Here is a 25,599-nt window from a genome sequence, read left to right as displayed (position 1 = left end):
TTGGTTAATTCTAAACGTGACATGTGCTTGCCTTGACAAACCAGATCAGCTAGTAAAAAAAACACTGCCATGAAAACAGATCAGTTTTTTAAAGCGTCAAATGATTATGCCTTCTAATGGTCCACGCATTTTTGAAATGCCTTTTTTTCCCTCCCGAGGAAGGCGCAGTCGAAAAATGTACTTGGCGAATCCTTTAGGAATTGCCCTGTACAAGTCATCCCCTCTTATCTTCAAAATGAATTAACTCATCATAAACGCAAACCAAGGTTACGAATTTCTTTGCACTTTGCTCCGGGACTGCAGAAATCATGACTACATTTTTGCAGGAACCTAGTTTGGGTTTCCAACCGCTTACTTCGTCGAGCTACCTTCTAGTTAACAGCTCGTGCTTGGGCTCGCCTCTTCTATGAGATCAAGAATGCTCAAGCTACCGTTCTCGTGCTTGGGCTCGCCTCTTGTACGCGATCAAAGCTCAAGCTACTATTCGTTCAGCGCCTCTTTCCTAGAGTTAGCCTGTAAGATCTGAGGCACTGAAAAGCTCAGTGTCTATTTAATCATGGCGTTTGTAATTCAGCCTCACCGCCTGGACTGCTCAACACCTGGAAACTCGCAGCCCAAGGCTTCTGAAATCTAGTAACCCTGGACGGACACGACACGACGGCTAACAAGGGAAAGGGCAAGAGCAAATAAAGCAAAGCTCGCACCCGCAGCAAAGAATGGTCTGGGAAAAACGCCAGGCGCACCCGGCATGCCGCGCCCACCCACCCGCGCCCGGGGAGCCCCTCCACTGCCGCCCCTCATCTTGCGGCTAGGTCCCGACTACCGCCCACCCCCCTCCCCCCCCGACACCTCACGCCCCCGCATGGCTCCCTTCCGAGCCGTTCCACCTTCCCCGTTTGCACGCCTGGCTCCGCAAAACCACCCCAGTGCAACACCGCCCGCACGGCCACCACTGCCGCAGCGCCCCCAAATCGCACCCGTCCCCTCCCCCACGCCTCATTGTTCCCGGGTGGCCGCAGGCAGCTAGCGCCCCAGGGCGGTGCCGGCAATTGGAATCCTAGGAACCAAATTGCCCCCCACTCACCCGCGACTCCGCACAAGAGGACGAAGCGCAGCAGAAGCGCCATGGTGGCGGCCCGGCCGTGGGCGGTGACTGAAGGTAGGCGGCTCTCACCCGGGGTCTCAGTCACCCGGTGCCTGCGCGCTCCCGACTGGCTGGCGGCGGCGGCACCTCGCACCCCCGTCCCACCCCACCCTCGCTTGGCAGGTGAAACACGTCACTTCCGGTAGTGACTGAGCCCCGCGGCGCGCGCCGGCTCCGCCAGGAGCGTGGGGTTACCATGGCAACCAGCGCGGGCTGCCCTAGGGATCCTGGGGAGTAGGAAACTCCCGCGCCAGCTGCGCTCAGCGTTGGGGTGAGCAGGCAGCCCTTCGCCCCAAGCAAGAGCCGGGGTCCCTGCTTCAGTGTCTTCAATTAAATCGGGGTTTGTGCTCTAGGGTCCTGCCAGCCCCTCTCCCCAGACAACTGAAACGGCGGTCGCGCCCTTCCTTCAGGGTGCGGCACGGGACATACTCGCCCGGGATCCTGAAGGGCGGCAAATGTGGTTGGCCCCGCGGGCACTTACTTCGCCCTCCCCTCAGGGTAGTAGGGAATGGAAGGGGGGATTCCAGACACGCTTCCCACCTCTGGCCGTTTGCTGCGAGGTCTCCCACCTAAGGCTCTGGAGAAAGCGAATTGAACAGCACCTCCCCCGCACCCCTTTGGCATTTTCTCCGATTTCATTGAGTCTTTGGGCTGCTGTGGAAGGCTCGAGAAGGCTTTTCCCCATCTCCAGTAATGACTGACCCCCTAAACTGCAGCTTCGGATTTGGGAAATACCTAGGCTGGTTTTTTGACCCTTTGTAATTCAAAGGTTATTCTCGCCCTAAAATTGACCATCAAGGACCAGTGAGCTTTAAAACTGGGGTTAAGTAGGGGTGGTTGTTTAAAAGGCTGGAGGAGGTGTTGGGAGGACCGGGAAACTAGAGATTTTTGAATCGCCTGGTCAACCTACAGTGTCACTTCCTGGTATCCTCCATACTCATTCTTGTGTCATTTGTGTTCTTGGTTGCTCTTTGCAGATAACGTTTATTTATAACTGCTGATAGACTTTGGTGTTCTCGACAATTCCATATCAGGAGTGCATTAGAGGAGAGAAGCAGTGTGGTGCAGTGGGTAAGTTCTTGGGTCCCGGAATGGGACAGTTAACTGGGCAAGTAATTTGGAAATACACCTAGCTATGATTAGATAATGCTCAAAAGGAATGTTGAGCACTGTGCCTGGCACATAAATACTCAGTGGTGCGGTAGCTAATAAAAAAAAAGTTATTGGAAAAATTCTTATTATTTATTGAACCAGCAAAGGAAAGCAAATCAGTTATTAGTAAGATAAAAGTTGCTCAACTGAAATTTAGCCTGGTGGTCTGCTATCCTGACTGGACATTAAAATTACCTAGAGGGGTGGCTTGCTGGCCCAGTCAGTGGAGGGTGGGACCTATGATCTGCAGGTTTGAGTTCCAGCCCCACCTTGGGTGTAGCGATTACTTAAAAATAAAATCTTTTAAAAAAATTAAAATGAAATTATCTAGAGGACTTTTGCAAAATACCAATATCCGAACCCCCAGTCCAGCGATCCTGATTTAACTTGTCTCCAGTGGAGTCGTGACTGATCTAAGGAGAGTCCAGACTAACTGCTAGGGATTTCCTATTAAGGAAACAAAAATTCTCCTGGATATAATTGAAGGTATAAAATATTTGGAACTTAAAATTTTACTCAACACATTATACTTCATGAAATTAGACAAGAGTAAGTATTAAAGTTATTCACATCTATTTCAGACTTACATAAAATTTTTCTACTTTATCACTTAAAAGCAGCACAGATTTATTTTAAGTGTCTCCTTTAGTAGAAATTAAACTCACTCCTCATGGGTTATCTCAACCACTTACTAGAGGAAATCTTTTGAAATTATCCGAAAGGATTTTTATCTTAATCCCTTTGCTTCTGGTACTTTTTTTTTTTTTTTTTTTGCAATCCCTACCTTTTGCTTCCTTCTGTGGTAGGCATTTTCATACCTATCAATCACTTATCTTACTCTGAATATTTCTGGAAGGCCAAAAAGGCACATTATTCATCTTTGTCACTCTTGGAAACCAGCTTATAGTAAATTCTCTAGTATTTGTTGAACTGAATATATTCGATTCATATATTGATATATCGACATATTAATAAAAAGTATTTAATATGCATACAATAACAAACCATTACATCTCGATATATCTTTTTAGAATATACTTTTAAAAATGTAAATTTTACAAAATCAATGTTTTATACTCCATTAGATTACTGAACACAAATTTTTCCAAGTGTATCATCTCCAAGATTTAAGTAACTTTGAAAGGAGCAATTTATCTTATTCGGGAAACTAATTCTTTATACAATTAAAGCTGGGGAAAAAAAGGGAAAAAAATTAAATGGAGTCATCTTTAGACTTTGGTTTGTAACTACATTATTTCATATAAACAGCAGCTTAAATTATGGAAATATCTGAAACTTCTTAATGACACCTTAATAAACCTTTTTGTCTATAGTTAGCTTGGAAGTTATGTCTCCTGAATGCTGTAATGAGATAATCTCATTAATGCTGGATCATGCATATTGGTTGATATTTTGAAACCAAGCTAACAGTAGTGCACAGCCATTAAATGAATTGTCCTATCTTAGTAAAGCACCAAGCACTCCACATTGTATAGCTTCTGAACCAGCAGAAAGGTGATTCTTGGTCTGTCAAGAAGGTGGTAATTGTGGAGACGCAAACAACTATGGTTAATATAGCATTTGTTCTTACAAAGATTTCTTAGTAGTAATGGATTTGTCAACGCACCAAGAGATGATTAAAATCTTATGATCACATTCAGAGATTGACTTATTCTTAAGAATTAAAGGATTTTTACCTCTTCACAGCCAGGAATATAAAGGCCATGTAAAGCAAAAAACTTTCTTTCATAGGTGACACTGCTCATTTTTGTACCTCTGGAAAATGATAATGCTGTTCTTAAGAAATGAAGGTTTCTGGGGTGCCTGGCTGGCTCAGTCGGTAGAGCATGTGACTCTTGATCTCCGGGTCATGAGTTGAAGCCCCATGTTGGGCATGGAGCCTATTTAAAAGTAAAAAAAAAGGGGGGGGGAGGAAATGAAGGTTTCTCACAGTGTGTTCTACTTAAAATACCTAGAGCATGGGTTTCATGGGTTAATACCATCCAAGTCATCTGTCTACCCCTGTGCAAATGAATTTATAAATACATACATTTTTAGCTTTATGCCATGTATATAATATTTAGAAATCAACCCTTAGCCAGTGACCTAGAATTTTTTTAGATTCCTAATGTTACAGGATTTTTTCTCCATCGGTGCCCGCGGTTCTTGGTCACGCTGCTTTGAAGAATGAAGATATAGACCAGACAAGAGTGGTGGGCAGCAAAGCAAGGTTTATTGAGCCATAGCAAAGTGATAGCTTGCTCGGGAGAAGGGAGGGGACCTGAGAGGGTTGCCATCAGGTTTCTAAGTCTAGGGGTTTTTATGGGTTTGTTGGAGGGCTGTTTTAATCTGATTAACCCTTCCTGCGCCTGTCATCCGATCAGGTTTTTGTCATCTATCTATCACAGAAAAAAGGGTGGAGGGCTCCTTCCAGGGTGGTTATAAAATCCTTTTAAGGGTGGTTTCCTTTGGGGGGGAGGGGCTTTGGCCCTGTCTGCCTTTCTTCCAGTTATTCTTCATCGCTAATAATGTGATTCCAGAATGAATACACGGAAGTGGTAAGTTTAGGGGTGCCTGGCTGGCTCAGTCGGTGGAGTTTAGGACTCTTGATCTCAGCGTTGTGGGTTCAATCCCCACATTGGGTGTAGAAATTGCTTAAAAAAGATCTTTAAAAAAAATGAGAAGTTTATACAGAACAAAATTGAAGATTTTATTGATGGCCTTTTAACTTTCTTATCCAAGAATAGTCTCTATTTGTTCCGATTGCTTTCTTTGTTTTGATCTCTGTCAATTCATACTAGTTGCTTTCCTCCAATTTCTAATTCATTGCTTTCTGCTCAAAGTTTAAAATAGGGCAGAAAAGAAGAAGCATATTAAAAGTTCTGGGCTTGTTGGTGACTGGGTCAATCTGGGGAGATCACCAGTAAAATTACTTTTCTTTTTAAAGATTTTATTTGAGAGAGAGAACCTGAGTGTGCACAAGTGGTTGGGGGGCAGATGGAGAGGGAGAAGCAGACTCCCCGCTGAGCAGGGAGCCTTTTTCGGGGCTTGATCCTAGGACCCTGAGATCATGACCTGAGCCAAAGTCAGATGCATAAGCTACCCAGGCGCTCCTACTTTTAGAAACAAACAAACAAACAAAACCCTGTTATCTATCTGGCACTTGAGTGTAAACACATGGTGGGCCAGCTTTTTTTTTTTTTTTTTTTTTAAATCAGGATCCAGGCCCAATGTGGGGCTTGAAGTCGTAACTCTGAGATCCAGAGTCACACATTCTACTGACTGAGCCAGCCAGGCACTCCTGGGCCAGCTTTCTGGAAGGTTGGCTGGAATAGCACGGAGAGCATTAACTCTCGTATACTCTGTATATACAATACAGTGTGTGTATCTGTTTGATACCCCTTGTCCAAAGACCTACTTTTACCCACCCAGTCTTAGGCCAAGCTAGCGCAAGGGGTGAAGGTGGGAATCTCAGTTTTTAACTTTTCTTAAACTAACTTTGATCGAATCACCCTGTTTCGGTTCATCTCATCCCATTCTCAAATGTGCCTGACGCTATCAAATCCTGAAACTCTCTGAAGGTTCACTTCAGACCACTGCTGGGTTAGAATTCAGCTTGCCTTCTTTCTTTCTTTTTTTCTTTTTTTTTAAGATTTTATTTATTTATTTATCTAGGCTCCACACAAATTTGTGTGTTTAATTCTCCATCTTTATGCAAAAATCTGTCCTCAATCGAGGTGAAAGTTCCTGGTGCATATTGAAATGTTAAAATCTGAAGAGAATTAACATGTCTACTCTTCTCCTGGGTAATACAAGGATTTTAGACTGGTTTATCTTCCTATCAAATTCCTCTCCTAATTTATATTGTAATCCAGTGGTTTTGTTCTGTACATATTATAAATTATACATTGTCATTCTTTTTAATATAGCCAATGCTTAATTCATCTACATTCTTTTTCACCATTTCTTCTTGCATATCAAACCATTTCTAGGATGATTTTCCTTCTCCCAGAAATATGTCCTTTATAAATTCCCTTACTAAGGATCTCTTTAAGGTACATTTTGTTTCTGTTTGCCAGGGATTTCCTGAACCTGAGAATTCCTGTCATCTCTCAAATCTGGAAAAAACTCAATATTCAAATTCTTGTAGAATATTGTTTTTTTCACAGTCTCTAAGATGTGCCCTCCGAGATGCCAATTAGATGTATGTTACAATTCCTTACTCTATCCTTCACATCTTATCCTTTATCACTTTCATGTATTTGTTATTCTGAGCTGAATCCCAAGTAATTTTTTCAGTTTTATTTTCCAGTTAACAACTTTGCTCTTCAGTTGTGTTGAATCTACTATTCAATTCTCCAAATGGTCTTTAATTTCAATTATATTTTTTCATTTATAGGTATTTAATCTTTATTCATATTCGTTTGGTTTCTTATTCTGTACTCATACTTCCAAATATTTTTCCCCAAATATATATATATATTTTTTTTTTTTTAGTTTTTTTTTTTTTTATTTGTCAGAGAGAGAGCGAGGGAGCGAGAGGGGTCACACAAGCAGGGGAGAGGCAGAGGGAGAGGCAGAGGCAGAATTCCAAGCCGACTTCTGACTGAGTGCGGAGTCCGACTGGGGTTTGATCCCAGGACCCTGAGTTCATGACCTGATCTGAAACCAATAATCAGGCATTCAATTGACTGAGCCACCCAGGCACCTCTCATATTTTGTGTTTTGTCGTTTATACAGGTTCTTACTTAACATTAGGTTTCTTTTTTCATGTTTTATGATTTTTTAAAAGATTTTATTTATTTATTTGAGAGAGAGAATGAGAGAGAGAGAAAGAGCATGAAGGGGGGGGAGCGTCAGTGGGAGAAGCAGACTCCCGGATGAGCAGGGAGCCCGATGCGAGACCAATCCCAGTACTCCAGGATCATGACCTGAGCGGAAGGCAGTCACTCAACCAACTGAACCACCCAGGCACCCCTGTTTTATGATTATTTTTTATTGTGAGTACATGTTTGTAGAACTTTTTCTGTGTGAAGTATTTGAGGGTTTTAAGTATTTCCTTGAGAAACGATTTGTATCAGCTTCTGCCAGGATCCAGGGGCACTACCAATCCAGGAAAACTTTAAAAATAGTTTTTGGGATTAAGTTCCCAAATGACACCGTTAATATAAATTTGGATCAGAAGCCAGCATGAGAGGAGACTGGTACTGATAAATTCTAGATGAGGCTCATCATTCTCAAATCTTCATTAGTCCTTTTATTTTATTTTTTTGATAGCTCTCTTAAAATCTATTGTATTTTTTTAACGTTTTTTTATTATATTATGTTAGTCACCATACAGTACATCCCTGGTTTCTGATGTAAAGTTCGATGATTCATTAGTTGCGTATAACACCCAGTGCACCATGCAATACGTGCCCTCCTTACTACCCATCACCAGTCTAGTCCTTTTAAATAAAACAACATTCCTGTGCTCTGTAGATTGGCTGGCTATATAGAGAAATCAAACTGCATCTTCCTTTGTTGACAGCCCTCCAGGTATTTTCATTTAGCTTGCTCTGGTCAATTTGTTGAATCACTTGAAAAACATTATATTTAGTTGCATTTGCAAGGTTCTCTAGTGTCCAGGTGGAATAAATAAATCCTTGTCCAGGATTTCCTTAGCAGGTTTTCCTCAAAATATCCAAGTTTCCAGGGCCACATTCTGACCATCAAGGGCCCTAGGTACTTTTGTCTTTGTGGGCCCCTCACACCACAAAAGATCGTTAAAATTGTCTTTTCTACACCTGATAACTAGAATTTAAATAAAAACTTGAGATAGAAAAAAAAATTAAAAATAAAAATAAAATTGTCTTTTACAACTGCTGATACAAAGACAAATTTAATCCAGACTGCAATTATGGCATTATTTCTTCTGACTTTAAAAGAAATGAAAACATTTTCAAAGGCTCTGGATAAACTGGCTCTGAGCATTGCTTGTCTCTCCCTCACTCTCAATTCCCTTCTTAGAGGTTGTTCTGTACCAATATTATTAAAGGTTTAATAGGAAAGGGAAGGAAAAGGGTGAACTTACACATTTTCCTCTCATCTCTGTCTCTGTTTTACCTCTTTTGCCAAAAGTCCCTTATGGTATCTTCATCTTCCGTCCCTTTTCTCTACTTTTTCTAGGCCAAAACAATCAACCACGTGCTAAATCTATCCTGTACTAAAAGTAAGAGATACAATGTTTACCTAAGGGTAAAAGTACATTGCTTGTTTTATTTAAGCTCTTCCTCATCTCCGTGTTCTGTGGTTTCTGTTTTGGCTTTGAGATGTTTATGTTTGTTTGCTTGCTTGGGTGAAAATAAATAGGACTGGCAGAATAAACCAGGAGCTTATATCCTCTTTCTGGGATTTTACACTAACTTTGCTAGTGACCTTTGGAAAGAAAATTAAACTCTGTAAACTCTATCATAATCCTCAGGAAGAATTATAATGGCTGGTGTTTATGACATGCACATAGGGCATTTTGAGAACAGATGACTTAATGTTTGCACAGTGCTCTGGGCATTTTAGATCAAAGATGCTGAGCTTACCCAGCATTAAGCCCATTTAATTTATACCCAGATTATATATTTAACTCTGACAGAAGTGGATGGAGACTCATATACTTTGTATTTTGCCAGTTCCTTTTTGGTTGGAGACAGCTTTCTGTCTGATAGATAATAGTAATGCTTTACATTTATAGACCATATAACATCTTTCATCCAAAGAGTTCAAAGAACTCAGCAATTATGACTCATTGTTCCTTAAAATATCTCTACAAAACTTGAGAGGACATGAATATGAATATGAATAATCAGTAAACTGATTATTGAGGTAAAGAAAACTAGAGTTATAGAGGCATTAAAGTGTTAACAAGTTATTTCAGGAGTCAGAGATAGAATTCAGGTTAAGTCCCCCTTTCTTTGATTAGACCTTAACATTCCATCCCCATAAAGGTAAGCTCTACAAGGACTTCAGTTGTATTTATGATAAAGATAATACTCCTCAACTATGAAGATTTTAGCTCTTACTTATTTCTCCAAGCTCATCTCCTTACCCCTACCCCCCCCAGCTCCCCTCCCAGAGCTGCAGCCACTCTGCAGATACTGTCACTGTGACAGAGACATCTGACCTATCAAGTGGCTCCTCGTCGTCAGTCCCATTTCAGAGTAAGTGTCTCCTCCTAAAGAGACCTCCTGATTAAATCAAAATCCACAATAATAGTTTCCCAAAGTACCAGGCACCTCCCCTTTAGAGCACTTGCCATAGTTACAATTGTATACTTAAATGTGTAAATGATTTGATTGATTAATGCCTGTCGCAGTCACCCAACTGTAGGCTCCACGAGCGCATGGAACGTGTCTGTTTTTTCTTACTATTTTAGCCCCAACATCTAGTTAAGTGCTTGGTGCTAAATATGGGCTCAAAATGTATTTGGTGACTGAATTAATTTAGATTTTAGGAGAAGTGTTCTTTCAGAATTTGAACCCAAATCCTGAAACTTCAGTTTGGAATTATAATCAGTAAGAAAATAGTTGGCATTCTAAACTATTATTCTAATATTTGAATAGGAAAATACATAGAATGCCTCAGCAACGTAATTCAGACTAAAACCATTAAACTACAATGACAAGAGACCAATTAGGAAAATGGTGAAAAGGCAGGTGCTCATTAAAAATGTGATTAAGGGGAGCTACCACAATTTGATACAAAATTTACCTCTGGTCTTTGGAAGTCTGAGATTAGACAGAAAACCAGTGGAATTTTTCTATAGGGAAAGTGCCCCCCCTTGAACCCGGGAAAATGTACTTCTCTATTTCTCTTTGGCTTCCAGTCATCTTCCCCTATTAATTTGAGTGGTCAGGAGGGGCTCACTATAGATTTTTCTAGGACACCGGAGGAAGAAGACTCATAGAAGACTTAGCTGCATAGAAGCCTTACTGAAGGGCTCACATGTGAGACTCATGGAGAGTTCCTGCCAGCAAAAGCCTGAGATGTACTAACCAGTTTCTTGAGTGTAACACGGAGTAGGCAATAATCTCTCTTCCTCTGAAGTTAGATTTTTTGATTTAGCAGGAAGAGTGTGTGTGTGTCGTTGTTGTTATTTTGTTTTGTTTTAAAGAGGGCCTTTCATAATTCTGTCTTTGTTTTGGAAAGAAAGAGGCAGTACAAGGATAGATCTGAAGAGAGGAGGAAGAAACAAGGAAGGAGACCATTGAAGAAATTATTGTAAAAGCTGGTGGGTTCTGAACTCCAGTTGTGGGGAAGGAATAGGAGACATTTCAGAGATAGGACTAGCAGGATTTGAGCCCAGTTGAATGTGAGCTGTGAGGAAAGGGAAACAAAGCCAGCTCAGGTTTCTAGGTTTGGGCAATCAGTGGATAAGGGTGCTATTAACTAAATAGGGAATAGAGGACAAGCAGGTTTAGTGAAGTATGAATGTTAGGTTTTTGGCACCTGGGGGACATCCAAGTGGAGATACCAGAAAGAGAGACGACCTGGCTGGAGAGCCAGATTTTGGAACCTAGATAACACTCCTTTCAGGAATTAGTTTTTTGTATTGGTTGTGAATCTCATAGTAGCCATGCTGTAAATGTGAATTTCCCAAGGAAGCTGACAAACACCTATTTAGCACATTGTCTTCCTGATAGAGCAGGATGAAACGTCCTTCCTAAGAATGTTTCTTTGGGGACTTGCATTCACAAGGCCAACTCTGCACTCCAGTAAAGCACCTTCTCTCCATTACACATGGAATTGGGAGCCAAGACTTCTTTGCCAAACCTTGTTCTTTTCCCAGGAACAATGGAGCATAGAATGTTTGAGGACAAGTCGTATATATTTAGGGTACAGGACTAATATTGTTTATAGTTTTAGGGTGAAGGGACTATATTTGCATTTAAAGAAGTGAAGGGGAGGGGCAACTGGGTGGCTCAGTTGGTTAAGCCACTGCCTTCGGCTCAGGTCATGATCCTGAAGTCCCAGGATTGAGTCCTGCATCTGGCTTCCTGCTCGGCGGGGAGTCTGCTTCTCCCTCTGACCCTTACCCCTCTTGTGCTCTCTCTCTCTCTCTCTCATTCTCTCTCTCTCAAATAAATAAGTAAAATCTTAAAAAAAAAAAAGATGTGAAGGGGAGAGTTTCTGAATTATTCAGTGATCTAACATGGTTAGTTGCTGGTGGGGATGCAGTGGAAAATCGGAATATAGGACCCTGGTTAGAGTTGAAATTTCGAGTAAGTGAGTGAGTAGCAGGAGTGCTGAATCAGCAAGAAAGCAAGCTTGGGACCACAGATCCCAGGCAACTTTGGCAACGGTTTGGGAAGGTATCAGCCGTGATATTGTGGTTTATAAAATAGTGTGAGATATATATATTTATTTGGTCATTTAGAAAAAAAATATTTTGGGGGCACCTGGGTGGCTCAGTCAGTTAAGCGTCTGCCTTCAGCCCAGGGTCCTAGGATCAAGCCCCACATTGCATTGCGAGTCCCTGCTCAGCGGGAAGCCTGCTTCTCTGTCCACCTCTGCCTGACCCGCCCGCTGCTTGTGCGGCTCTCTCTCTCTGTCAAATAATAAATAAAATCTTTTAAAAATATATATTTTGTTCATCTGAATGATTAAATGTATATGAGAAGCCTTTCTCATATATGTTTGGTCTTCATGTACAGTTCCTGGCCTATAGCTGCCAAAACTCTTAGAATTTCTAGAGCAATGAGACCAATGGGAACTTCTTTTGTTATAATTTTTGTTCTTTTATCTTCAGTTCCTGAAAATGCTTCAGAGCCATAAAAACGAAATGGATGTTTTGTTTTTCATAACCAGTCCCTTTCTACCACCACCATCACCATTTTGTTAATGAGGTGATTTTTGGAAATTCCCTGATTTTGGGGGGCTGGTTTCCAAGAGAACCAACCTGAAATAGAGGGTGGAACATTCAGTCCCGCCTTCTGATTTCTGGGGAGGGGAGAGGAGTTGGATGTTGAATCAATCACCAGTGGCCAGTGATTCAATCAATGATGCCTATGTAATGAAGCCTTCATGAAAATCCAAAAGGTGGGGGTTCAGAGAGCTTCTCTGTTGGCGAACCAGAACACTTCCATGTGTCACCATGCCAGGCCCCAAATTCCACAGTGACAGAAACCCCTTTGTTTGGGCCCTCACCCTGTGTCTCTCTTCGTCTGGCTATTGATTTGTATCCTTTAATATCTTTTGTAATATACTCTTACTCGAGTGGATACATGGGTTTTCTGAGTTCTGTGAGCAGCTCTCGCAAATTAATCAAACCTAAGGAGGGAGCTGTGGGAACCTCTGATCTATAGCTGTTCAGTCAGAAGCACAGGTGACAACCCGGACTTGACACCTGCCATTGGAGGTCCACGCTAGCAAGTTAAGCCCAAGGAGGGGGTTATTGGAACCCCCAATCTGTAGCAAGTTGGTCAGAAGCATAGGTAATAAGGTGGGGGAGGGACCATGTGTAGAACTGAGCCCTCAACCTATGGAATCTGATGCAATCTCTGGGTAGATATTATCAGAATTGGGTTGAATTATAGGACACCTGGCTGGTGTTGGAGAATTGCTTGGTGGTATAGAGCCACCCCCCCACATACACACATTTAAATTGGGGAACAGAGGGGGTGCCTGGAAGGCTCAGTCGGAACATGTGACTCTAGATTCTCAGGATTGTGAGTTCAAACCCCATATTTGGCGTAGAGATTACATAAAAAATTTTAAACTAAGAAGTAAAGAAGTCATCTTTAAAAAAAATTGGGGAGCAGAACCTTTATCAGCCATGCATTCTGCTAATCAGTGGTGAAGAAGAGAAGGAGGATGACATTGAGGGGGTGCCCAGGGGCAATGGCAGTAGGCAAGAAAAGGCTATTCTTTGGACCACCAGGTGACTCCCTGGCTAGGACAGCCTTTCACAGGTACATTGGATATTTCTAATTTCCGATTGCTAGTAGTGAGAACATATCCCAATTCAAAACTCAAGCTCTAAAGGACTAGGAAACTTGTAAATTTCCAATAAAGGAGGAATTTTACTATTGTGTAGATGGACTTGCTATCACGGTGGTCTTACCTGCCCTTACTTTTACATGTTTAAAAGTCCGTTACGCGTTCCTGATTCAAAAGCACTTGAAAGATTGAAGAAGCCCCCTTGTCATTAAAAAGTATTCTTGTCACCACTGAGCATTATGATTTCACTTTTATGAACACTTTGTTGTGTATAAAAATAAACTTTGGCTGATTTATTTATTTGATTTCCCTTCTGTTGCTATTGCTAATCAAGAAAGGAATATAGGGAGTATCGCTAAAAGGAGATTATTTTCTGTTGTGCTGTTGAATCAAACTTCAGATTTGACATGAGATATGCTATATGGGGGTGGGGGTTAGGGTGGAATTTGACCCTTCGTAGAAACTTAAAAAAACGGAGGAAAGAATATTTAAACATATTTAATATGTATTTATTCAAAAGCAATTAGCTAGCTCCAATTCATGGTATTTTAGTTTTTTGTAATCCCTGATAGAGATTAAGTACATTCCTTCTTGACCAAGTAGAGTTGCATTCAGTGCGTATGTTGGACTCTGTTAACAGGAAAGGAATTTTGCAGACTGTTCTGCAGATGTGTTAGGCCATATCATTTTTGAGCTTTTTATTACAGGAGTATACATTTCCTACTTGCTTGATTAAGGAAAGAAATGGACTTCTGGTGAATAGTGCCAGGATATCCCATATGGCTCTCGACAAATGGCTGCTGGTTTCCTGACATTCTTTTAGATGCTCTTTCATGCACTAAAATTGCTTAATGGACAGGAGAAGAATCAAATGGACAAACATTGGCAACTCAAATAGAAACTCAGATGACAATTCAAAATGGATAATTAGGTTTGGTCTGCAGAACTGCAAAAAGCCATCTGCCAAAAGACACGCCTGCAGATTCCAGGGGCTGCCTTCTTAGAGCAGTACTAAGATTCCAGTTACTCCCTCAGGTTGAGAGCCCAGTAAAGGCAGCAAGAAGAAGGGTCTCAGTTCAACTCGAACAACAAATAACCAAAGTAGACTATAATCTTCCACAGAATGAGGAAGTAAACATTTAGCCTCCTGATATCCTAGGTCAGCTCCTTTTCACACCCTTTAATTTCTTCCCCTCAGGCCCCAAAAGGCTGCTGAGAATTTTCTTTTCTCCCTGTGTTTATGGTGCTGTGTTTTAGAAGCCTATGCTTATTCCAATCTCATTTAAGATTTGCTCCTTCATTTTCTTCTAAGGGTCTTAAGTTTTAACTCTTACATTTAGGTTTATGAGCCAACCTTATTCTTTTGCATATGGATATCCAGTGTGTTAGCACCTTTATTGAAAAGTCAATTTATCCCTCATACAATTTTTTTGGCGCCCTTGTTGAAAATCAACTGACCATGGGCACCTGAATGGCTCAGTTGGTTAAGTGTCTGCCTTCAGCTCAGGTCATAATCCCAGGGTTCTGGAATCGAGCCCCATGTTGGGCTCCCTGCTCCACTGGAGTCTGCTTGTCCCTCTCCCTCTGCGGCTCCCCCTACTTGTGTGCGCGCGTGCTCTCTCTCTCTGTCAAATAAATAAATAAAATCTTAAAAAAATTTTTTAAAAATCAACTGACCATAAAATGTAAAGGTTTAGTTCTGGACTCTCTTTTCTAATCCATTGATCTAGAAATCTATCTTTTAAATTTTTTTAAAGATTTTTATTTTTATTTTATTTGAAAGAGAGCACAAAAGAACACAAGCAGGGGGAGCAGCAGAGGGAGAGGGAAAAGCAGGCTCCCCGCTGAGCAGGGAGCCCAACATAGGACTCTATCCCAGGACCCTGTTATCATGAACTGAGCCAACGGCAGACACTCAACCATCTGAGCCACCCAGGCGCCCTGTTTAATTTTTTTTAATATAGGTATACCTATGCCAGTATTATACTGTGTTATATACTGGATCTTTAATAAATTTTGAAATCAGGAAGTCTGAGTCTTCTAATTTTGTTCTTTTATTCAAGATTGGGTTGGGTATTCTAGGTTCTTTTCATTTCCATATGCATTTTAAAAATTCAGCTTCTCATTTTCTTAAAAAACTAGCTGGAATTTTTACAGGGATTACACTGAAACTGTAAATAAATTCGGGAAATGTTGGCATCTTAATATTCAGTGTTCTGGCCCATTAACATGGGGTGTCTATTTATTTAGGTCTTTAATTTCTTTCTGCAATGTTTACAGTTCTCAGGATAATAAAAGTATTAAATTTCTTTGTTAAATTTACTATATTTGATGTTATAAATAGAATTGATTTCTTAATTTCATTTTCTGATTGAGGAACCAATGGCTCAGAAATGTTAAGTTGCCCAAAGGTCAAAGATACTAATGTATAGAAATAACAGCTGATTTTTGTATGTTAATTTTATATCCTGCAACCTTGTTGAACTCATTTATTATTTCTAGTAGTTGCTGTTTTTTGTTTGTTCATTTGTTTGTTTAGTGGATTCCTTAGGATTTTATATATACAAGATCATGTCATCTGGAAATAGAGATGGTTTCATTTCTTCCTTTACAATCTAGGTGTTTTTACTCCTTTTTCTTCTCTAATTGTCATAGGTAGAACCTCTAGTACAATAGACGTTGTGAATGGAAATTGTTCTCTCGTTTCTGATCCTAGGGGGAAAGTATTCAGTCTCTTACCATTAAATATAATGTTAGCTGTGAGTTTTTCATAGATGTTCTTTAATCAGATGAGGATGTTTCTTTCCTTCTATCCCTAGTTTTGTGGAGAGTTTTTATCATGAAAGGGTGTTGGATTTTGTCAAATACTTTTTCTGCATCTGTTGAGATGATCCTATGTGGTGCAATACTGGGCACAGAAGCCTAAGATATTAGGAAGAATAATGTATTTTCTCCATCACCTACCGCTAGTGTGATATGGACTGTAGGGAGGTTAAATACAAAGTCCAGTTAGAACAAAAGACCCCAATAATTAGACAATATGGGTTCCCTCATGTCAAAGGAGGAAAAAACTAAAATTTTTAAACAGGTCGAATGACCCAGGGGAAGAGAGCCAGTCAGCACAACCTAAGGTGGCAAGCTTGCACAAAATTCAGCAAAATTTGCAAAAAGACCCCTGCAACACATCCTGTCATGCTCTCAAACGGCTGCCACATCCTGAAAGTGCTACCAGAAATAGTGAACTCTGTCCTCCTTGCCACTCCACTCATGATACTTGCCTTTCGGGTCTTAAGTCTGACCAGTCCCCGTAAAGGGCACAGAACTTGCGGTTTTGCCCATGTAACCCTGAGCCTAATCCTTCCCCTTTGGAGTGTACTTTTGGTTTGTAGCCAGAAGTTGTATTTCCCTGGTTTACAAGCTGCATGGCAATAAAGCTTTGCCTTGTCTCTAACAAAATACTTGCATTCCAGGATGTTTTTTGTTGATGAGGTTCTAATGTAATCATTACAGGGGAGATCAATGAAACACAGCTGGTTTCCAAAGAGGAGTATAGAACTTGCCCCTTTTAGCAAGCATTCTGATTTTATATCGGTTGGTTAGAGTATAGATGAACCGAGTGATAGCCAGAATGGAAAATCTATATGGGAACCAGTAGAGTAGTGGTTTGACTTGTGCTGACCCTGAGGTACAGATGTGAGTACAGTTTTTATTTAGAATGTGATTCCAGGAAACACAAGTAAGGAAAGGGGGAAGTGAGACAACCATGGAAAAAAGCCAACTGAAGGTATGTTGATGAGCAGAATGACTGTGGATAATGGATCGATCCCAATGGGAGATCCTGGTAGATTATATAGAGTAAGTCTTGGAGTTGTCCCATCTGAAGAGTGAGGAGCTGGGTTGTTTATTTACCAACCCTCATCTGTTGATGGCTGGAGATTGTGCCTGGGATATTAACTCCCTAGTATTCTCTATCTGTCCTTTAGGGGTCCAGCACACTCATGCAGTTGGAGAAGGCCCTCAGTCAGTCAGTCATTGATTTTTGCCTGTAGGAAATATGGGAACAGTAAATGCAGAGTAAATATAGGCCTGACACCAAAACATCTGCTACATGTTTCTTAAGTTTTTTCAATTATCAACTAACTACTTGGACAATTTGATTAAAGTTATAGATTATCACACCAGAAAAAACAATAAATGCATAGATGTATATGATTTTGTATTCAATTTATTGGGATTTAAAAGTTACACCTTAAGTGCTGAAGAGTCACTATCTTTCAGGATCTAAGCTGATCTATGGAAAATTTTTACATTGTCCCATTTTGCTGGAAAGTGAATACAGGGTGGTTAAGGCCAGTTAGGGAATTACCAGTCTTAGAGAGCCTTGTGGAAAAAAGTGTTATGAAATAGATTCCATAGTTATATTGAAATACTATGTTCTTGATGGAGCAATGGATGACATTATTAAAAGTATTCGGGGATGTGAGGGAGAGAAGTCCAGGTGTTCTTGTAGCAGGTCGTATAACTACGATATCATTGTAAAAGTGTTGTGAATGATAATATTGCTGGAGACTGAATGTTTGTGACCCTCCCAAATGCCATATGTTGAAACCTAACTCCTGATGTGATGGTATTTGGTGGTGGGGCCTTTGGGAAATAATTAGGTCATGAGGGTTTAGCCATCATGAATGGAATAGTGCCTTTATAAAAGACACCCTAGAGTTCTTTTTTTTTTAAATTAATTTATTTAATATTTATTCATTTCAGAGAGAGAGAGCACAAGTGGGGGTGGGGGTGGGTGGGCAGTGGCTGGAGAGGCAGAGGGAGAGGGAGAGAGAGAAGTAGGCTCCTGGCTGAGCATGGGATCATGCTGGGATCATGACCTGCGATCATGACCTGAGCTGAAGGCAGACGCTTAACAGACTGAGCCACGCAAGTGCCCCACCCTAGAGTGGCTGGAGAAGGCTATCCATGAAGCAGGTACTCACCAGAAACTGAATTTGCCAGTGCCTGGATCTTGGACTTTCCAGTGTCCAGAACTGTGAGAAATGTTAGTTGTCTAAGCCACCCAATCTATGGTATTTTTGTTATAGCAGCTTGAATAGACTAAGATAAGTATCTTCCCTAATTGGGTGAATTATGAACCTTGATTTGATTCTGGTAAGGCCATTTAAAATTCAAAACAATCTATTTTATTTTACATTTTGTTTGTTTGTTAAATGAGTAATGCGATTGTATGGTTTCAGTTTTAGTAAAGGATATAAAAATATTTTTTTTTTCCTTATGGCCTGTCAGTCATCTAGAATTCCTCCAGAAGCAGTAACTGTTATCAGTTTCTAGCACAGTAGTGCTGATGGTTGTGGGAAAGAGATTCCCAGTACCTAGGAAAATTAACCAGTATTGAAACAGTAGCCATAATTGCTATGATGTCATCATGACCTTGGAACAAAGGCAATATCATAAAACCAGTAATTATAATCCCCCATGTCTGCTCCCTTTGAGAAGAAGGCCTTTTGGCTTACTGGTTTTGGCTTACCAATATTTCTGGCATGGCATAGACCTTGTATGTTGTGACCTGCATACTTTCTCTTATTGTGGTGGATCAGGAGTCACGGGATATCTCTTATGACTGGGTTATGTCTTTAAAAATGCCGGGTAACCCACTGGTGGGGTTGTAGTGTGAAAGTCTTCGGTTCTGGCCCATGTTGTGGGGCAAGACAGGCAGCATTCTGGTCTGTTGCTGAGATAGAGCCTTTCTCTTAAACAGAAGTTGGTTAATGTAGGTATCATAAAACAACTCATAAAGGCCTAAGAATTCCTTTCCTTTGTTTGTTTTCTAAGAGGACCTATTGATTCAAGAGGGAGTAAGTGGTGGCAACACCTTTGATCTGCATGGTTCCCATGTGGTCCCTGAGTAACTGGGAATGAATAGTGAGGAATGGGAACTATGGTTTTTGTGCCAGAAACTCCAGTTTTGGGGTGGCAAGAATATAGATATTTCAGAAAAGGAAGTGAGAAACTACTGGGATCATTCCTATTTCTTAACTAATTTAAATAAATAAATCATGGCCCCCAAAAAAGGTGGGGAGCAGGGGAGAAGAGCAGGAACGATTTTCCATGATTCAGCTTCTTGCTTATCTGCCAGTGCTTGTGGTTCCTGATGATTTTAACCACAGCCCAGCTTCCCCTAAGTAATACTGCCAAGTCTCTAAGACCGACTTGGTGGCCAAGAAGTTTTGGTCTTTGGTTCTGAGTGTGTGTGTGTGTGTGTGTGTGTGTGTGTGTGTGTGTGTGTGTCTACGTCTGTGTATCTGTATATGTCTGTATTTTTAAATAGGTCTGATAGTTCTGCATGGTCTGAGTCGTTTAGGAAGAAATGTGCACACAGGAATGAAAAGATGATTGTGACCTGTATTAGTTCAGGTCCTTCAAAAAGCAAATGTCAAGACAGGATTAGAAGTGCATGAAATTTCTTGGGGAAAATACCTTTGAGGGAAAATGGAGAGAGAGGAAATAGAGGAGACTGAGAGGGCCTCAGGCCACAACACCCTTCTGACCCCTGCGAAGGAGAGAGGGAAGGAAAGAACGGTGGGTGGGAAGAGGCTTAGAATGCAGAGCAGTTCTAAAAGTCTCAGCAAGGCCAATGGGGAGTCCTCAAGCCAAAGTAATTAGTGAGGAATGAGCCTGCCTTTATTTTCCTGCCATACCTGGTCATCTGCAGGGAGCAGCTAGTGGGCAGCTTGACCTGGGAACCCATGTTGCGGTAGATTAGAGCCCAACACCTGTGGTTGTTCCCCAGGACTCGTCGACAGAACTGTTTTTATAATTTTGAAGATATCTGCAAAAATTTGTGTGGGAGTTTGGAGTATTTCAAGGTTGTAGGGGAGGGGAGGTGACGTTTCAGTGAGAATCACAACAGCCTAAACAACCAACATTTAAAGGCGCATCAAGTACTTGCTAAGCACTATACATGCATTAAATCATGCAACGCTATGATAACATTGTGAAGTGCTGTAGTAGGTAGAACTCTTTCAGTTGGGAATGACAGACCTAAAATTAACCTGTGTGGAAAAAGAATTTATAGAATTTAACTGCTTTCATAACCAAGATGTCTCAGAGCTGGGATTAAAGGGGGGCAAGTGAGGTAGGTCATGCAAGTGCACAGTAGGATCCTGTTTGTATTTTAAAAGTCAGAATTTTTTTTCGATCACAGATTTTTTTTTACATTTTTATTTTTAAAAAGTGTTGTTTAAAATACTTTTTTTGGGGGGCGCCTGGGTAGCGCAGTCGTTAAAGCGTCTGCCTTCGGCTCAGGGCGTGATCCTGGCGTACCGGGATCGAGTCCCACATCAGGCTCCTCTGCTGTGAGCCTGCTTCTTCCTCTCCCACTCCCCCTGCTGTGTTCCCTCTCTCGCTGGCTGTCTCTCTCTGTCAAATAAATAAATAAAATCTTTAAAAAAAAAAAAACAAACTTTTTTTTTGATGACATGTTTTTTTACATCCCATTACATTTTGCTCCTGAGATGAGTGCTTCACCTGCCTCCCCTTAGTCCTGACCCATAACTGAATCCTGAGGTTCAAATGACCACAGCATGAGTCAGCTCCTTTGGGTCTGCTTCTTTAATTTTGGTAGGCGCTTTCTACGTGGCTTTTAGCACTTACAGTTTTAGAGGGAAAGAGACCTTTTCTCTCCTGTACGTTCTTGAGTCTTTGAAAGGACTCTACTTAAATCTATCTGAAACCATGGTCATTCTGGAAGAATTTTAAATTATAGGATATACTCTAATCCAGGAAGACATTTAATTTCTGGATTAATTTGTATTACCGTCTTCTTGGAAAATCACTCTTCTTTTCTTAAAAATCATTTATAATTTACAAAATTCTCATTGCAAGGCAAAAACAGTTATAACTAACTTCTGTCGATTAGGGAAGAAAAACAAAATGTCTTTCATTGAGATAGCTTTTTATGAAATATTAATATCTCTTCATGAAATAACTGTATCAAGGATATTTTGTTAATTGAAGAAAGATGTAAAGCTGTATTTGGCATATACCACCATTTGTGTGAAGTATGTGTGTGTATGAATATGATTATTATTCCTGGAAAGATAAAGAAAAAAACCAATAATAGTTATTGCTTCTGAGGAGGATATTTGGGTGGCTAAGAAAACACAGGAGAAAAACTAAATTTTTACTGTATATCCTTTTATGTCTTTTGATAGTTGTACTGTACGAATGTATTACCTATTCAAAAAATTAATAGATTTTAGGGCACCGGGGTGGCTCAGTCAGTTGAGCTTCTGCCTTTGACTCAGGTCATAATCTTGGGGTCCTGGGATCGAGCCCCATGTCGGGCTCTCTGCTCAGTGGCGAGTCTGCTTCTCTCTCTGCCTCTGTGATATCTCTCACTTTCACTCTCTCTCAAATAGACAAATCTTAAAATAAAAATTAAAAAAAAATAATAAATTTTAATACTCTCTTTTTTTCCCAGTGAATATTAGATACTGTTATACTTATCAGGGATAATTTAGGGAACAAGACAGGTTTCTGTGCTCCTGGAGTAGATTTAGCCTTGGAGTAAATCAGGTCTTCATTTAGTAGAAAATAAAATTCATTATTTCTGGAGTATATATCTCAGTCAAAATGGCATGACTGTGTTTGAATGGTCAGTATTGATGTGGAAGGCAGTTTTCATTTTTTCACTCCTGACTCCCCTTAATCAAAATGAGTACCAGCAGATGTACAAACCAGGCATGCTAGAATTTTTTTAAAGTTTGTTTTGTTTTGTTTTGTTTTGTTTTTTGAGAGAGAGAGAGAGAGAGCGCGCGCGCAGGCGCGGGAGCAGGGAGAGTGACAGAGAAGGGGGAGAGAATCTCAACCAGACTCTGCTGAGCACAGAGCCTGACATGGTGCTCAATCTCATGACCCTGGGATCATGACCTGAACTCAAATCAGGATTTGGTGCTTAACCAGCTGTGCCACCCAGGTGCCCCCATGCATTCTAGAATTTTGACAAATATCCTGAGATTAAAGAGACAGAAAACAAATATTAGTTGATAATGGCAGTCTGTTCCCAATAGTAAATACAAAGTACAATTCATGACTGACCCCTGCCCTTAGCAATGAACGTGGATAGTCTTGTCAATAATGTTAATAGCTGTTATGAGCCTTTAATGAACATTGGTATCCAGAATTCCAGGAGCACTTGGGTGTTGGGTCAAAGGGGATATATATACTGATTTCATAAATTCCTATGTTCCAAAGACCAAATAATTAAGAGAGTACCTCAGGTTACTGTGGTGTGAGGTGGTCCTCATAATTACGAGGAAGCATAGGTGTCTCCGTGAATTTACTACGCTAATTGGCAGTAGGTGGTTATGACAGTGACAGCAGGAGCTAAAGTTTCTAGAATGTAGGTGCTAGGCTAGGTGATGGCAATGTATGCTTCTCCAATGAGGAGACTATGAGAAACATTAGAAAGAGTAATGATTCAGTAATAATGAATAGAATTACCTCCTGTTTGTTCCTATGCTAAACCCTATTATGTCCAGTTTCTGGGATTAAAAGCTTTTATAAAAAGCTTCAGTACCAAAATTTACTCACTGAATGTGTCAATTCCTGAAGAGCTCAAAGGCAAATGATAATTGATTCTATGAACATGAAAATAGTAATTCAGTTTTGAGTCTATACCTAACTAGGTCAATGTCTGCAAAGCTTCCAAGGTCAATATCAGGAGGTGATGGAGGGATATATGGATGTGTAGGAACCATGGGGTCAAATGGATTTCCCATTACAGAAGGTAGAAGAGGGTGCTCAGCTGCTGATGTGGCTAGATTTGCTGCTTCTGGTAATTTCTTCTCTGGACTATTTACAAGTCTGAGAGAAACAGCTTTTCTTCATTTTCATCTCTCTCTCTCTCTCTCTTTTTTAATATGTTGAACTTTGCTTTTATGAACACAATTGCCATTAATAGGTTGGTTATTCATGTTTGTCTGGACTTGTTAGATGAAGTGCCTGGTTGGTATATTTTGATTCAGTGTTTTCCCCTCTTACGGTTTTAAATCACTATTGATTATTATTTAATATTTATGTAACTTCATCATAGGTGGACACAGAGAGAAGCCAAGAGATCAATCCATCTTACTCATTTTGCAAATGTTGATGCTGAGGTTCAGGGGGGATAAAAGGTATTAATCTATCTATAGTGAAAGGAAAATTATTTTGCTAAAACTAGTTGACAGTTTGGAAAAATACATTTAGTTTGCTTTACAACATATCCAAATGGATTAAAGAATTTAAAAGATGAATAAAATAACCAAAAGAATATGTGTGTGTGTGTGTGTGTGTGTGTGTGTGTGTAGGTATATATACATATTTAGAGGCTAGAAATGTAATTCAATTCAAAGATCTTTACTTTTGATTTATTTTCAGTAAATTTTATTGAAATATACATACAGAAAAAGTATGCAGATCATAAGAGCCCTGGATGAATTTTCACTGAGTGAACACTCCTGTGTAATTACATAAAACCAAAGGAAGAAAACATAAGGGAAATGATTGATAAAGTTGACAACATAAATAATTTAAAACATCTGTATGTAAAAAAATGTCAAACAAAATTAAAGGGGAAAATGATAAACTGGGAAAATGTTTGCAAATATATGACAGGGATAATTATCTTAACATTTATTATTTCAAAATTAAAAAAATCGTGAAAGAATTTGACTACCCTAGTTATAAAATAAAGTACACAGGAGTCAATGCAATATATGAGAAAAAAATATCCTCTCCAGTAATTAAAAAAATTGGCCATACTGAAAAACATAACACTCCATGATAAAAGGTGCTGGAAACAGGCCTTTGCATTTCTAGTGAGTATATAAGTAAAGTTTAGTGTGAGTATGGGGTTGGGGAGGGAAGAGTGGCTATGTGCAATTTGTAGTAGCTATCATGAGCCTGCAACATGTATAGACACTTCTACCAAAAAATTCTATGTCTAGAAATTGCTCGAAGTAAATAATAGTAAAACACAAGAAATAACTTAAAATATCTGAAATAGGAGTTTGGTTAAACAGAGTATAGCTTCTCCAACCATTAAAAAACATCACAGAAGAACACTGAATAGCATGAAAAAAATTACAATATGGTAAGTGAAGACATCGAATTATAAAATTAAATGTATGCAAAGAATCCAGTTTTTGAAATAAATGGTATACACATATATGTGTCCAAAAACATACTGATAGATCTTACATTAAAATGTGAACAGGTTTGGGGCTCCTGGCTGACTCAGTCGGAAGAGCCTGCAACTCTTGATTTTGGGGTCATGAGCCCCATGATGGGTGTAGAGATAACTAAAAAAAATAAATAAACAAACTTAAAAAAATGTGAACAGGTTTAAATCTGTCTGAAGAAATATGGGTGATTAGTTTTCTCTTTGTGCTTTTCTATATTTTCTAAGTCTTCTGTAGTGAATACTAATTTTCTTTTTTTTTTTTTTTAATGGAATGCCATTCATTAAAACAGTAACATAAAAGAGAATCACAGAGGTTATGACAGCAGGAGGGTGCAGTTTGATGGTGGTAAATGGAACTGCCAGGCAGAGTTTGTAGGCAAGTTCTGATGATTGAAAGGGCAAGACAAACGTACTAACCTGGACTCAGACAAGCACAACGTGAAGCCACAAACAGGGCAAAAGAAGGGAAAAGCTACTGCCCGATGTTACAGAAAACATCAGCCTATACAACTAAAGTAGCTGAGAAGTTAATGCAATTTCCCGATACTGCTCAGTGAAGAAATTAATTGCAGTTATAGACATAGCAAATAGAAACAGCCAAAATATTTGTGGATAGCTATGGAAATACACGTTAATAAGAATGACTCTAATTTTTTTTAATCACCAAGGATGAGACAAAATCTGCATAATCTTCTTTTTTTAAAGTTCGATGATTTATTAGTTGTGTATAACACCCAGTGCACCATGCAATACGTGCCCTCCTTACTACCCATCACCAGTCTATCCCATTCCCCACCCCCCTCCCCTCTGAAGCCCTCAGTTTGTTTCTCAGAGTCCATAGTCTCTCATGCTTCATTCCCCCTTCTGATTACCCCCCCTTCATTATTCCCTTTCTTCCCCTACCGATCTTCCTATTTCTTATGTTCCATAGATGAGAGAAATCATATGATAATTGTCTTTCTCTGCTTGACTTATTTCACTTAGCATTATCTCCTCCAGTGCCATCCATGTTGCAGCAAATGTTGAGAAATTGTTCTTTCTGATAGCTGAGTAATATTCCATTGCATATATGAACCACAACTTCTTAATCCAGTCATCT

General features: G+C 40.0%; 1 protein-coding gene and 1 long non-coding RNA gene across 4 annotated transcripts in view; one reads left to right on the top strand and one right to left on the bottom strand.

Moving 5' to 3' along the window:
- CXADR (CXADR cell adhesion molecule) overlaps positions 1–1,264 on the bottom strand; it is a 54,308-nt gene extending 53,044 nt beyond the window's left edge. For all 3 annotated transcript variants that reach the window (XM_045785455.2, XM_045785456.2, XM_045785454.2), the window contains exon 1: positions 1,085–1,264. In XM_045785455.2, coding sequence (XP_045641411.1) covers positions 1,085–1,127 — 43 coding nt within the window. In that variant the 5' untranslated portion in view covers positions 1,128–1,264. The remainder of the gene's footprint in view (positions 1–1,084) is intronic.
- Positions 1,265–1,322: 58 nt separating this feature from the next.
- The window catches only part of LOC123784349 (uncharacterized), a 109,314-nt gene continuing 85,037 nt past the window's right edge, over positions 1,323–25,599 (top strand). The window contains exons 1-2 of the long non-coding RNA XR_006777434.2: positions 1,323–1,415; positions 2,122–2,215. This is a non-coding gene — a long non-coding RNA (uncharacterized LOC123784349). The remainder of the gene's footprint in view (positions 1,416–2,121; positions 2,216–25,599) is intronic.

This window comes from Ursus americanus, chromosome 4 (genome assembly GCF_024610735.1).
Source record: "Ursus americanus isolate L20-20 chromosome 4, mUrsAme1.1.p, whole genome shotgun sequence".
NCBI classification, from domain to species: Eukaryota; Metazoa; Chordata; class Mammalia; order Carnivora; family Ursidae; genus Ursus; species Ursus americanus.
This window is presented reverse-complemented; position numbering and strand designations above follow the sequence as displayed.